Genomic DNA, 16,342 nt, shown 5'->3' on the forward strand with positions numbered 1-16,342 from the left:
CCAATAGTCTGAAAGGAATTTGACATCTCTGATGAAATGGTCACTGCCATTATTTTCTCATTGTGTTTCTGTAGACTGAGCAACACATCCAGCTTGGTTTACCTACCGTTTACCTGCTGTTCAACTCTTATGCTGCAAATGAGTCAATATTAAACTTTAAGGTAGTCCAAACTTCATTCCTTCTTTTTCTTTTTTCTGCCCCCAAAGCCACCCCTAAGATCCTCAGTGTAAATCACCATCTTTGATTTTTTCACATCTGTATGCACTATAAACTAAAAACCAGATTTGGTCAGAAGCATTAGAAAAATCCAACCACTGCAATATGCATTCACCTTCAGCACATTTATTCAGATTGGATTTCAAAGGCATTTCATCTCATTCTCTTCCTTTTAACCAAAGATGCTGATTAATTATTGTCTGTATTTCATTTTCTCATTCCTATTCTTCAAGTACAAACAGAATCCCATAGTTACCAACTAACCATCATACTTTTTTCATTCATGCTTTTTCTTGTGACTCGCTGATTTTGTAAAATCCAGCAAAGGATATAAAACAACAACAACAACAACAACTAACAGTTCAAGTAGAAACATGGGAAAACTCCAAGGTCTTTCTTGGTATGTGGATAACATGAGGAAACAGTGTTCTTTTTCTATCTTTGTTCTGCTCAGTTACTAATATGGACATAGCAAACTACCTTACATTATACCATTAATATGTAAATAGAGAAACTTTGTAAATCTTTGTGTCTAGAACACAGAGGCTAAAAGAGACTTCCCAGAACTCAGATTACAGAATTAAATCTTAACCTGGATTTTATCAAACCCTATGTATAAGTATCAACTCAGGTAACTAGTCTTAAATTGTGTCTCATAAATTAGCTCTCCTAAGGAAAGAACTCAGGTTAACAGAATAAAGTGTTAAAGTTATCTCTGGGGAAGTTTAGAAAGAGATTTTGTCTGTATAAGTTCTAAATTCAGAAATGCTTTGAAATTATGACTGCTTATGACATTCTGTAGAAGAATCTCATGCTTACAAGCACAAGGAGCAATCAGGAGTTGTTTTAATCATGTAACTTACCACAAGTAGTATCTTATCAGATGCTGTTATTGCACAAATTGGATCTCTTGTTCCCTGAAAGTATACAAGCGATATCAGTATCAGTTTTACTGCAAAGGTAAGAATACACTGTTAAAAAAAAAAAAAAAGAAAAAAGGGGTTTTTTAAATATAAACAAATGTTGCTAAGTATCCCCACGAAAAGGGGATATCAAACCTTGTGAGCATACAGTGTATGGATGGGTTTATGACATTACTAGCCTTTGTTATGGAATACTGACAATAATATTAACAGTTTCATTTCTTTTCCTCCTCCAGAAAAACAGGAAACAAAAAATATAACAGGTGTTCAACAGAAAAGACAGGAAGGCAACTATCTCTGACTTGTGCGCTCTCCAATTAATTTCAAGTATATTTGCAGGTACAGCCAGCACTCACACACCACATAAAGTGAAAATGACCAAAAATACTAGAAAAGATTACAAGGGTTATTAAGTTTCAACAACCCTGTATGTTGTTGAAGAAGAGCTTTTTCTGACCACGAAGACAGCATATAGATACTTCATCCCAGATTATACTTTTTCCACATTCCCTACAATTTGCTGTATATTTCCAGTAATACATAATGCCACAGTAACAGCACTAACCAGAGGGAAGAAACATAACGTGTGCAGAAAAGGTAAGAATGAAAAAAAGTTTAAGTACAACCACTTCTACTAATGAAAATCTATGAAAATAAATAAAGCTAGTGACTGCTCTTTCAAGCTACCAGTGACACCACAATAAACCAGTTAAAAACATCACTCACTTCAATAGCTCTGCTGTAATCAAGGCGCCCATCTCCAGATCCTGAAGAGGTGTCATCAATATGATAGATCCTGTAGAAAAAACAAGTCCAAACAGAGGAGTATTTTTGGTAGCACATAGCTATCTCTGATCCTTGGAGAAGAAACCATTGGAATTGGAGAAAAGAACAAAAGTTATGCCTGTTCTTATGTTCCCACAGTATGCCCATTGATAAACCTGCTTTCTATCGATATAAAGCTATGGTGATTGCTTTCACTTTCACAGCCCCTGATGGTCCATTCCCACGTGATCTGAGAATTTTCATTCTGCAGCAAACCATCAACCACCGTCAAACATGCACTTCCGTATTTCACCAGGCTCTCCTCTATACTTATGAAGAGCTTCACCCTTGATAGCCACAAAACTTATGTAATTCCTGTGCTATTCAATACTTCATCATAACTTCTCTATTGCCTTAAAAAGTAGCATTGGGAAAGATTTTAGAACGCTAAAATCATCATTAAGATAGAATTACAACTATTTACTTTTTTCACTATTTTACCAAACTTACAATCTTGTCCAAGGCTAGGACATTCAGGTCCTACAACAGTGTAAGTTATTACACCATGTACAAATAATTATCATTATTATAGATAGATAGTGACAGAAAATGTTAGATTTATAGGAAGATTTTACAGCATCTCTATGGAAGAACGCAAAAAGTAACACAAAAGGAAACCATAACAAAGTTGGAAGCTTGTGGAGGTGACAGAAAATTTAATGCTAGAAATGAGCACCTGGGAAGGAAATATTTTGGAGGAAGAATGATGTTGATTTTGGCTTGTTTAGTTTGAGAGGATAAAAGTCCATACAGGATTAGTTGTCAAAGCCACAATCAGACACAAGTGTATTTAGAGAAGAACCAGCTGGATAGACTATGTTCTTACAGGCACTGACACACGAAAAGCAGTTAAAGTTATCAGAAGGAATATAGCTGCCTGGAAACTAAGAGCATGGAGGAGAAACAGGGGAGGGGTAAAAAGGCATGAAGACATACAGCTCCTTAAGAGAAGCATGTAGAGAGCAAATGGAGACACAGAACAGGAGCTAATCCAAAAATGTCTAGGAGATTTGGATAACAAACACACATTTGCTATGAAAAACTAGTATTTAATCTTACAAGCCTACAAGTCAACAAATGTGATTAGGAAAATCAGAAGAGTTTATATTTTAGGCATGGGAGAGTCAACCTTTATCAATAACACCAGAGCAAAGGAAGAAAAATGACAAAGCGTGAAGACAAACCTTTCTCTGCCTTCTTTCCTGGTCCGTGCTACCTGATTGATTTCCATTGCTGTGAGCTTCTTGGCCACACGGTACTGCCAGATGTAAAATGCTCCTTTGGAAGCTGCTATCACATGTGTTTTGGTCATTGTGACAAACAATGGCTCTGCATGAAACCCGAAGGGTTGCAAATTTAGAGTGGCAAGCATTGGAGTAGATACCAAAAAACAACCCCCCCCCAACAAAAAAAAAAAAAAAAAGCTAGCAGCAGTTTTTGTTAACTGCTAAGAACTTTCACAGGGGCCTTGTGGCCTTGTCCAGAAGAACAGAGAAATTCTTTACAAGTTCTGATTTTACAATTAACACTTTTCTCCCTATTATTTCAGCAGATTTCCATGTGCTAATATCAAAAACATCAAACACATATAGATAAACTTTCAGGTTAATGACCAGTTCAGGAATACCTGGAAAGTCTTTAACAAGATCTGTAAAATATCTCCATATCTGACATATTTGTAATTATTCAAATATAAACAAAAGGAGTGTTACTCAAGAGTTGATAGTCTAGAAGGGATTCTTTGATCAGCACCACTTAAAAACAGTTTGTAAATTTTAAGTTAGACAAGACCTAGAAATGCTCTTTGTATCTTAGTTAATAGCTGGGCCAAGTATCAATTCTTTATCTGAATGGCAGTAAATTAAATATTTAGCAGAGCATATGCTTAGTCTTACTTTATTATATCCAAAGATTACACTGTAGGAATGCAGGGTACTTTTTACTTCAGCCCTAAGCCCACTTAATATGTGCATAAACTGTCTCATTCCTGCTGTCCATGTTCAGTGAACAAATATAAATACATATATATGCACACAAATCACTACAGTATTCTTTATCTGAATACACTGTCTTGACTGTATTGAGGCTCTTTTTTCCCTTTTACAATCCTTTGTTTCATCTTTCTGAAAACCAGTGAATGCACATAAGAGGGCACAGAAGAATGAAAAAACCTAGTAAGTAAATCCCCCAATGTCATCAAATTCTACAAGTAAATCATTATGCTACCAAAAAAACTCAGGCAAATTCAAAAGAATTGTATGGCCCAGCCTGGTGGGGAAACACAAAGCCATACAGAGCACAAAATACAATTCTTTTACTGTGGGTCTTATTTTCTGTATTTAGCACAGAACAGAACTCTGGAGGGAGCTATAAGCCTGTCATAAGGGAGAGCAGTGCTACAAGAGACAGATGGGGGAAGATTGGTTGAACAGATTTTATTTCTTTGAAACCAAGAGGATTATATAAGCTACCCGATGGCTGTAGAATACTTTTTAGTAAAAATGTAAATACTGGGTAAGAAGGCTTACTGCTGATGCTTAACATGTGAGCAGCACAGTTGTTTACATGATATGCAACTCAGTGTATTTCATGTACTTACAACACTTTCAGTAATTAGTCACATCCAAACTGAAGGATACAGTCTCCTGTTTATCAACAGTATTAATAAATTCTACGTATTTGCTCTGTTCTTTCATTAACTTGCAGCCATACATGCTGTAACAATCAAGCTTTTATCCTTCAAAAATGAAACATTGGAATCTTCTGAGCTGAGAGGGAATAAGGTTTGCTCAAATCACTAAATTTTTGTACTAAGCCTCATATTGGGACTTAGTCAACATTTAACCACTTGTAGTCCAAGACAATGCTAAATCAGGCCCACACCTGAAAGCCATGGGCATTCCTCACACTCACCAGGGGACCTGCCATTTGACCTGCAGCTTCCACGGAGCCTGAACTTACTCATTTGTGCACAGCTTAAAATACCTCAATCCAGGAGAAAAGGATATTCACATAAGGTCTGTTGTGATCCAGAAATAAGATGGCAAAGCATCCATGCTTTATCCAGGGGATGCAATCAGTTAGGCATTTTACAAACATGTCTAAGATTTAAACTGACTGTGACTGTCAAAAAACACACACACCCCAACCCCTGACACATTTCCCTGCCACTTCTTTTATATCAGCTGTAAGAGCAGCTTGACAACAGAGTAAGTTGGATCAGTTCATTCATCTAACTGACCTCAAAATTAAATAAATAAAAGATTAGTTTAAGTTGGATTAAAGAGAAAAATCACAAATTCTGGAGCAGGCAGGAATGAGCAGCCAGTATGGCGGGCAGGGCCCTCCCTTCTTTGCAACAGCAGGCTCAATGATGACTGGATTTAAGCCAAATGTGAAATCGCAGGGATACACAGCACACAACACAATCATCAGGATCAGATCCATTCAAAACCACATCTGGAAGAGCAGTATCTATATGTGGGAACTGATGGCTTTACAAAACTGCCTGTATAACTTAAACAATTGCTTAAGACACGTGATTTTTTTCTAGAATTGCTTTAGCATTTTATACTGGTCAGTCATTGAACAAGAAAACACAAAAAAATACAAACAGAAAAATCTGTTGAAAAAGACACTAAAACCCAAGTCTAGACTGGACACTAGGAAACACTTCTTTACAGAGAAGATAGTCACACATTGGAACAGGCTTCCTAGAGACGTGGTCAGTGCCCCAAGCCTGTCAGTGCTGAAGAGGCATTTGGACAATGCCCTTAGCAATATGCTTTTGGTCAGCCCTGGAGTGGTCCTGAAATGGATTGGTCACTGTCAGTCCCTTCCAGCCGAAAGTATTCTAGTCTGCCTTTTCACTAGAGAGCCTTCATCACTGGATTAACTCTGCTCCTAAAATGTTCTCCTTCTTGACTGCATAACAGCATAGATTCAACACAAGGGAAGGATGGTCCCAGCCAACTACAAGTTTAGGCTGTTGCTGGGGCAGAGAAGGAAGGAATGGGATTTCTCCTTTCCTAAGAAAGGAAAGATGCACATTTCAATTCCCTCAGGCTGAGGAAGATCTAGAACCCCTTTCAGAGCAGCTGGTTTAACTACTTAGTTTCCTTTACTGTAGAGAAGTATTATCATCTTATACAGTAGTGTTGGTTTTAGCAGCCAGTGCTGCTCACTTGAGCATCAGTGCCCTTCACAGAATCTGTGCTCTGACAGAAATGCAAGCACCTAAAGTATAAAGGAGGTAAGATATTTGGATACTCCTCTGCTTAGCACTTCCACTGCATAGCAGCTTTCCTTAACTTCTGAGAGAGTCTATCTCCTCCTGCTGATTTTGCAGATAGCCAGCTTCAGTACTAAGACAATACTTAATGTTCCGACCTTGAAAATATGTATGGAAAACATATTAACAGGTGCCTTACTTTTCAGTGATCAAATACTGAAAAGCACTAAACATACCATCCCCATCAAAACAACTCCAACGTGTGAAACAACTGCCCTGTAAGTTTTCTCTGGACCTTCTTTCTCTTCTCACCTCATTTCTCTTCACTGCTCCTTCATAAAACCTCCTCCCCGAAGGAAAAAAGCTTTACTTCTGAGATATCCAGGAATCAACTAACCTTCCGCAATGTCTGCATTTCATCCACACACACTCCATCTCACTTCAAAACTCTAAGAAAACACCTGCTTTCATGTCTGATCTTCTTATAAAAATAGTAAATGGAAAACAAACTTAATGCATGACTACATTACTTTGCCGCATGAAAAGGCTGAGATACTTTCTAGTATACAAAAACGGGATGCACAAACACAAGACAGGCAAGTCATCCCATCCAAATCTGATGGAAAGGAAGCAATCTGACAGACAGACACAATACTAAACTGTTGTTTTCATACAAGTCTGATACAGGCTGTTCCTGAGAAACTGGAATGAACTTAGTCTAATCAAGAAAATCTACCTAATTTTAGAGTTTGATTCAAATGTCTGTAGAAGTGTTGGCTCACAAATAGAAGAAAATGTCAGGCAACAGCTGGGACAACTGAACTGCATGTGGGACAACTCATGAACAAACACAGTTTACAGAACACAAATACTCAAAATCAGTTATAATTTACATTAAAGGGTTCAACTTTAAGTAACAGCAATTCACATCGGCTGTTTCACATGTAGCCCAGTCACCCTTTCCAGGAGGGAGGCAAGACACCTGGGCACAACTCCAGCTCTCTGCCTTTAATCCACCTGTATGTTGGTCAGGCTGTTGTATGAATTTCACTGGGTACTGAGGCACACTTGAAAGATAACACTTCCCTGTGTCAGTGCTCCTAAGCACATGTAAGAAGATGATATAATTCAGCCTGAGTGACCTTTTCTTAACAGATACCATCTGTTGTGTTTCCATTAAAAAAGATATTATACAACAAGATATTTAACCTTCTGTAGTTTATATTTAGTTATTCATCAAAGGACTTCAACAGAAAGCCTGTGAGCCTAGGAAACAAGCACAGAAGAAACTGTGTTGGTTAATTTTTGTGCCAGAGTAGGATGGAATGCAATAATGCTAGACAATGAAGAAAAGACTAATTTATGGGCTAGCAAACACAAGCTATTGTGAAGGACCTCAAACACAAGGCACAGGAAGCACAGGAAGAAAAATGCCTTTGGACAAAATAAAAAGCAATATGAGGAACAGCCTGAAAGTGTAACCATCCATCAATGTCTAAAGAAAGCTGAAGTGATGGCCCTTCATCAGATAATGACTGATTAATCAATTTTTGTCACTGTTAGCAGAAGCAAGCATTAGAAAGCTAATGACATAATTAAAAATTCAACAGAATATAGGAAATAAGCACTTCTTCTTTTGAGCCTTTCTTGAACTACTGGCATAGAGCCCAACAACCTAAGATTTGCATCTCCTGGGGGTGAATCAAACATTGCACAATGTCACAATTCATTAGGAGATTAATAGCACTTTGTTGGAACATTATAAAATGTTATAAATTGACAATTCGTACAAGTTGTGCCTTAACACACATTCTCAGATGCATTATTCAAAGATCCTGTCAGCTACTTAGCATCCCTAAATGAGCAATCTTTTTTCTCCACTATCAATTTCCTGCCAGGACAAAGCCCAGGAGCCTTTGTCCAAGAGCACAGCACCGAAGTCTCGAGGAGGAATAAACCCTTTATGCTCAGGAGAGCACCAGGTGACTGCTGTTCCAACAAGGGACAATCTGCTAATAACCAAAGATGGTGTGTGTCCAAACTGCAGTAATTACAGCCAGTCAAACAGAGTTTAGACTCATGGCAGGGAAGAGCAGCCACTCAACAACAGGAAGGAGCACACAGATACCAAGTGGTTTGTTAAGGACATCCTACAGCATGAGAAATAATTTTCCATAAGTGTTTATGAAAATCAAATAAAGTAACAACCTAAGTTGTATTTAAGCCACTCTGAAAGATGGCACTTAAAGTCTGAAACAAGAACAAGAGTTCAAAACAAAAGTTACCTAAGCAAATTATTTTATGGAATTTAATGCAGCAATTTATTGCTTTATTAAAAGAAAATTGAAAAAGTGTATTGGTAGAAAGGATATGAAAAAAGAGAATTTAACAAACAGATGATACATTTTTCATAAGTCAATAACACCCCTCCAATTGTCTTGAGTAACAGATATGTTAATTTTACTTTTGTGCTGCTTATATCTTAAACTATTAATGATTACTCTGACCTGAAAATTGATTTAATGCTGATTTTTCTCATTCATAAACAGGACAAAAGGTAATGATTTTGTTACAAATTATGTACCATGGAATCTTACATGAACTTTTGGAAAGGTCTTCTGTCCTTAAAGTTTTACAAGGTCTTCTCTCTCTATTGACCTCAGCAAGGCCAGACAGCTGCTTACGTTCAGCATGCTGTCAAAGGAACAATTACACATCCTACTGCCAAGAAGCTCCAACTGTGATAAACAGCATGATATACTGTACAATAAGACCTTGATTATGTACAGCTGTCAACCCCTCACACAAACTGACCTTATGTTATAAATATTTCAAATTGTTCTATAAAGTTGCATCTTCAGATGTTACAAAACAAAGGAAAGTAACTATGATGAAGCCAGCACAATGTGTTCAAAACTACTGCATTTAAAGGCATTTGCTCTTCACTTTTACCTTCAAGCTCTTCTGTAATTTTGGTGGGCAAGCTTTAAAGGAGTCTTGCAGGATGCATATATTAAAAAGAAAAGGTTGAATCTTTGGCTGTGTTTAATAAACAGCAACGAAAGACTTGCTTGTAATGCTTGAACTACTGAGGCTACAGAAAATTTTCAGGACTCAAAAAGGCAAATATTCCCAACCTCTGGTAATTTACCCATCTATGAGGTTGAAGGCTATAATGCCCAGTATTTTCCCAAGTGAACTCACACTAGAGAGGAGCATTGCACATCTATGCACTCAACTGGTCCTCAGACACTGGAGGGAACAGCAGGAGACTGCAGAAAGCTTAGTTATGCTAAAGGAAGAGAAGCATTTTCCAGATTGTTTAATCTCTTCAGGACAATTCAAATACAGTTGGAATAACAGCAGCATTTTTCAATTAAATAGCATTTCATTGTAACTGTTTTCAGTCACTGGAGAAGATTCTTTTACAGGCAGCTGTAGGAGATGGGTCATAGTAGAGGAATCATAAAGAAATGGATACCTTTGTTCATAATATAAATAAAACTATCACAGATAGATTCAGAGAGCTCACATAAAGACAACACTAGAAAAATGCCAAGCAAAAAGTTTACATGCAGACGTAGAGGTGTCCATGCAAAGCTAATTTTGACCATCTGAGTGGGATTCATCTCACCTAATTTTAAATATCTCTGACAGATGAGCTGTCTGCCCTGGGCTTCTTTGTACCCAATGGAGAGCAAAAAGACCCCTTTAGGAATGATTCACTGAACTTATTTTAGATGTCAGCTGTAAAAATGAGACAAACTACTCCCTCTAAGTCCCTGAATCCTCCTCCCACCACCCAATCCCACCTGCCCATTATGTTCTGGAAACTTGTGGACACATATAGGATGGGGGGACAGAACAGACACCCAACTCACACCGCTATTATCCACCACATCATCTTCAGTGCTTAGGTTTGGGTTTCTATTTTCAGCAGGAGGGATGTTTTTGGGGACTTTGGGTTGGTTTGTTGGGTTTTTTTCCCCTCCATCCATTATAAAAGTTTTGATATTGAATTTCCTGGACAGTTTATTCCTTAAGATTCTGATATGCCACCCCTGTTGTGAAAGGTGGCAAGAGGACATCAAACTGACACAAACAGAAATTACAAGAATAAAAACTTCCACAACGTTTCACATACATTCCATAGGACAAAGTAATGAAACTCATTTATCAGCACAGGATACTTTTCATTTTAATTATGATCTGCAATATAAGGCATGAATTTCACTATATATATATATATATGACTCACAGTTGATTACCTGCTGCTATCATGGAAAAAATGAACATTAGAAAATGACACATCCTTACAAATTTAGTTAATATATAACAAAGAATAAAACTTTAGAACCACTGGTTAAGGAAAATAATCATCTTTATGATCTCTACTATTTCTAGTCTTTGGTTGCTTTTTTTTCCTACCTATATTCTTCTGTGAATTGTTGTTACTTCCTTGTCTAATAATTCTTCACCTTACTTTGCTCAACATTTCTATCTTACTAAAACTTTGCTAGACACTTTTCCTATCTATTTTATCAGACAGAATGGCTGCTCATTGTTTAATATTAAAACCAAGTATTAGCAATATGGCTTGGAACTAACTCTCTGATGACCTTAATTTAAACAGAAGAGTTTCATTTTGCAGAAGAGATGAAACAATGGGTCTAGAAGGCAATCGATACCGAAAAAACTTTGAGGTTTCCTGTCATAATAGCTACATCCCTTTCTGGCACAGGCAAAGAAAAGATTTTGGTTCGGTTTTATTAAAAATTAAACCTAATTTCTGCAGAATCCAAGCACATAATTTCCAAAGCTATATGCACATATTAAGTAGACACCTTCATATTAATAAAGTGAGAGAGGAGCAATTCTTCCAGGTTTAAAATAAACAATTGTTTTATCCATAACCTGTTACAGTATGCCTATGCTCCTTTACTGTATCAGACATGTGGAGACTATTTTTTTCCCTAAGTATTTTAGTGTGCTCACAAAGTGCCACATGACTGATCACAGCAGAGGGTACAGTGTATCCCACCTTTCCAACATAAGGATCACATTTGATATCTACTGCCAAATACCTGTTCTACTTTTCATCACTTTGTTAAGAGGTTCAAAAACTAAAAATAAGTATATACTTTTCATTTAAATAACTAGACTCTCCTCTGCCATTCAATAGAAAATATTTTTGCTAAACCTTCATTACAAATTATTTAGCCTTTCAACAAAACAGAATGAAGCTTCAAAACAAAAACTGCAAAGGTGGTTCACAGTGTCTACTCTGAATCCAAATTCAGATCTATTTGGAAAATGAACCAAAAATAAAGCAAAACCCAGAAGAAACAAAAGTGGATTCATTAATCAAAAAGCTCATTAATTTGGTAGTTTGTCCACGTTTCCCTCATCTATTTAAAAGGGAAAAAAAAATCAGTGATCTTTATCCTCAAGCAAAATTCCCAGAAAACAGTGGTTTGCAATTACTTGGCAGTGTTCTGCACCACACCTGCAGCAAACAAGCAGTAGTGAAAGTTTGGAGTTCAGTCCTGGGATTTAGGGGTATTTTCATATTCCTGTTATAATCCACTGAGGGTTTTTTAAATTGAATTTTAATTTATAATATGAAACTATTTAGGTAAAACAATTGTGAGGAAGATAAGGAAGAGATATTATCAACACTGAAACACAATAATTTGGGAAGCAGCAACAAGCTATTTTTAAATCAAAGTCCAGATCAAATTATTTCACTTGCTCTGATAAACTAGACCCTCTTCAAAGTACCTTTTCCTAAAAAGGAGTTGAATTACACTGTTGTGAAAGAAAAATTGGAATCACCAGAAACATCCATTAAAAAAAAAAGGAAAAGTAACAATTTTTTAAGTGTAGCCAATTTTACAAGGAATATGACTAGTTTTATAAGCCACTGTTTTTATTAACAGAGTAATTAAGAGGTTATTTCCAACAAAAATTACAGTTCACAACATGGGAACTTCTGATTACGTGTTTATTTTACTTAGAGAGATTCCAACTAGAAGGGAGAAGCCAATATAAAATCATAGGTACAACTACATATAGAACAGAAGGTCACACCATTTGGATGCAAGGGGTGTTAACACACAGTGATTATATCATTGAAAAAGAGACTTGTACAAGAAATTAACTAAAAAGACTAGAAAAAAAGCCAACAGAATAAGACTATTGCCAGTTGCTTACCAATATCAATATATTTTGGGTCCAAGGGTGTGCCAATAGAATTGCAGAGAACCAGCACATACTGTATGGAAACAAAAGCAAGGGTCATTACTGCCATATTTTTTCTAAATTAGTAATCTGCACAAGGTTTTCTGTGAAGGTGCATCTCATAACCCACATGTCACACGGTTTAATGCTGATCAGCAACAGAAAACAGAGGGACCATGACTGCAGTAAATATAAAGCAGCATAAGCATGAGAGTAATGAGTTATTTGCCAATTAGCACTGTAAATGAAGAACAAGCACAAAACAGCTGTTTTAAGCAAAGGAGCAAATCTACCAGACAAAATACAACAGGTAGGATGTACCACCAGCACAGTCCACAGACAAGATATGGGCAAGAGAGCCAGTGTGTCACCTGCTGTGTGTGAGGCACTCACTGCACTGCCATTATCTACGAGCATGGTCCAACAGCGACTCTCATCAGCTGTCCATGCAAAACATAACCTAAAAACTCCCACAAGTTAGGAGGGCCTTTGTTCTATCCTTCACAGACCTCCATCTCCTTGAACCTCTAAGCAAGGAGTGTGGGGAGGTATGTGACAGTGTGGGGAGAATGTGACAAGGCTGTCCCTTTGCCCTGCAGTATCACAGGTGCTACAAAACTGGTGAGTTTTGTTAGTTTTGCCTTCCTTGTAATCCTGCTGGGGAAGGTTCTGATAGCACAGGAACCTCAGATTGGGCTGTTAAATTCAGGAAGGTACAAATAAATAAAAATTGACTAGACATCAATGCTTCATTGTTGTAGCAGATGTATTTACTTCTCCAGACCTAAATTAAGGATAAAATAGCCTAAAATAGTGATTGTATAGGAAAATGTCTTAAATGACAACTGTGGACATTAAGGAGCAATTTTTACTGTCAAATCTTTAGACTTAAAATAAAATAAAAATAAATAAAATATACTAGGCTACCAAAACTTGAATTACCTAAGAGCTGATACCCTGACTCTCCAGGAAATGAAAGATAATTAGTTTTTTATAGCTCTTTGACCTCCTGAACAATTCCTGTGATTGTGGTAGCAGACCAGAGCAACTGTGAAGCTTACCCCTCTAAAATGACAGACTGACAGCTTATTAATCACATGAGAACAGCTCAGTATAGCTTTTCAGCTGCTATATGAACTTTACTCTTTTGAAGAAAAAGATCTGAACAAGGATTTCTTTTCATGAAAAAAATTTATTTTTTCTGGTTCTGCCATCAATAAGCACCTCACAAAGATAGTATTTTTATTTCTTTGTTCATGAGTTAAACTTTACACCAGCATACTCAAATTTCTCTTTTCCTGAAAAAAATATGTTGAGCCTTCACCTCTGTAGGAAACCACACTGGGCTTTTTTATTTCCATCATGTTTATATTATACCCTCTTTAGTTATCTACAAGACTCCAGGTCAGTAGATCAGAGCCTGACAAGGGGTGATGGGAGTAACAGTATCCAAGACAGAGGCTGTACAACCTACACAGAGCAGTGCCAGGGGCAGGGAGTTAGCACTCTGATTTATCCAGCCTTACTATGGATATCAACATTAAGTTCTTCCTAACTTACTGACACTCACAATCCACTTGCAATACCTTTAAAAAGGGCCTGCTGAAATTAGGGTTATGGCCCCATCAACTATTGCTGCATATTCTGCCATTTTGAAATCACAATCCTAATGACCAAAATCTCTTGTAAAACAAATCCGTTTTTCAGAAAGCAACTCCAATGAACTGCTACCATTAAACTTGTGCACTTCACTTCCTAAAAGCTGGCCCCTCATGGTGTTAATAATTATACTGGAGCCATTTCAAGAAACTGAAAGATCCTTATTATCTGTAATTTTCAGATGCTAAAATTAAATCTCTTATTTATGCTCAAGAAAGTTACACTAAGTCCCTCCACTGTTTGTTTCCTATTTTTAAAATACAATCCAGAAAAAACTCATTATATTGCACTCAACTTCACCAAATGTTTTTTGCCATGTATATTTTCAGTCCATATGACAGTACACCATTTATTGCACAATCAAGCAAAGCAGCATTAAAGCATGATTGGTGTTTTTTTTACCATTGCACCAAATGACTCTGTCTCATTCTCCTCCTTTGTAAGCAATATACAAGTGACATAGAAAATAATTCAGAAGTAATTGCAGTAAGAAAAATCATTTAGCAGTTAGCATGACACTAAATGAACATTCATTAGCCAAAGGATACATTTATCATATCATTTGTCAGTACATATAAAATAAATTAATAAACAGAACAGTTTGTAGTAACATGTAATTTGTATCACCTAAGAAATTGCCCTTTTTTTCCATTTCTGACTGATGAAATATTCATGACCATTCCGATGCTCTCCTGCTTTTAGCTTGTCTCTGGAGAACTGTTCTAAATATTTGTGAAGAAACATTAATCTGGAAGTCTGCAGTTTTATTATGTTGCTAATGGCTACAAGGAGTTAAACTGTAGAGGCAGTTAATCAGTTACTTTGTTGTTTGTTGGGGTTCTTTGTTTTTAAACACTGAGCCCATTCAAGTGCCATTCTGTCAAATGACAACTGACAACTCTAAGACAGATTTAGACTTTTCCATTTCATCTTATTCTGGCTGTAAAGAACTGATATGTGGAACAGAGCATTTCAATTGAAAATTAAAAGACAGGCTTTACCTGAGGTTGATTTTCATCTGCTTTAGTCGCTAAAACACAGAAGTCTCCATAAGTTGTTATGGAAAGAAGGCTCTTGACATATTTTACATACTTCTCATTGTTTTTTGTGTCCCAAAAGACTACACAGCATTCCGGGCGATCAGGTCGGGTATAGGCATAAACAACTGTGTTGGAGCAGTAACCCCACTGCCAGGAAAGACAATTTGGATAAAACCTATCAGAAATTATGAGAGTTCAATAATAAATTGTTCACAGCTAAGACAGAAAGGGTTTATTTCATGTACATCAGCAGCATTCAATACTTTTTACCTGCCAGGTCAACACAGCTCCAGTAATAAGTTATTGGGATAATATTAAGCTGGCAGAAGAAGCCTCCCCATCACACTGAGTAACCTCAAAACTGGAGGATCAACGTCAAAACATGACAAGATCTCACTTCCCCGTGTTTCTTCCTTCAGCAGGTACACAGAAATACCCACTGTGATGCTAGTTTTGGCCATGAATGTGCTCGCTCTATGACTACTGATTTAGAAATCCAAAGTTCATTTCCCAAGGGAAACATAATAAACACCTCAAACAGTGCAATTCCTAAAGCAGACAAAACTAAGCAATTATATGAGAGCACTGTAATAACTCACATCACCTCTTTCCTATTAGTAACATGAGAAAAACCCTCCCTTTCGCCCAGAAAAATATAATTATCCATGTAACAAGTAGGAGAAAGGGCAAAAAGGCAAAAGAAATGGAATATACAAAGAAAGATGCATTTTATTGCCTTCAACTGATTTAAACTATAGAATTTTCTAATACAGCAGAATCAGAAAATATCTGAGAAAGGAGGTGAAGATGTCAAATAAACCAGATATAAAACAAACCACTTAAAGATGATTATGCTATTGTAGAAAAACTAATAGACTTCTCTGCATCAGCATCTATGAGAGACGGGAGGGGAGGAGAGGGAGAGGAGAAGGCTTGTTGGAGTGCTGGCCAGAGGGGTTCCCACACTCCACAGGAAATGAAACTGAGACAATAAACTAAAGCATCAGCAGAAGAACTTCTAGAACAGATCTCTAAACTGAATGGCAATAAATTGTCAGAGCCCAAAGGTTTTCAGTCAAGCAGAGTTGAATTCTATGGGAATCCAAACACAATGTTTTGGAATAGAGCCAGAGGAACAGGAGTGGGCAGATGCAGAAAGCCTTATGATTCTAGGAATCACAAATCAGTAAACTTAGCTTTCACACAA

At 36.9% G+C, this 16,342-nt stretch overlaps 1 protein-coding gene across 2 annotated transcripts in view; it reads right to left on the minus strand.

The window, feature by feature from the left end:
• Window positions 1-16,342, minus strand: part of WDR35 (WD repeat domain 35) — a 43,932-nt gene that overhangs the window by 15,910 nt on the left and 11,680 nt on the right. The window contains exons 10-15 of one of the 2 annotated variants that reach the window (XM_050316582.1): window positions 15,097-15,282; window positions 14,498-14,530; window positions 12,410-12,470; window positions 3,150-3,294; window positions 1,867-1,936; window positions 1,081-1,134 (exon numbers count right to left, since the gene is read on the minus strand). In XM_050316582.1, the coding sequence (XP_050172539.1) occupies window positions 1,081-1,134; window positions 1,867-1,936; window positions 3,150-3,294; window positions 12,410-12,470; window positions 14,498-14,530; window positions 15,097-15,282 (549 nt within the window). The remainder of the gene's footprint in view (window positions 1-1,080; window positions 1,135-1,866; window positions 1,937-3,149; window positions 3,295-12,409; window positions 12,471-14,497; window positions 14,531-15,096; window positions 15,283-16,342) is intronic. The other variant, XM_050316583.1, reaches the window with a different exon arrangement.

Source organism: Myiozetetes cayanensis, unplaced genomic scaffold, assembly GCF_022539395.1.
Source record: "Myiozetetes cayanensis isolate MyiCay16 unplaced genomic scaffold, myiCay2020 scf2-11, whole genome shotgun sequence".
NCBI lineage: Eukaryota > Metazoa > Chordata > Aves > Passeriformes > Tyrannidae > Myiozetetes > Myiozetetes cayanensis.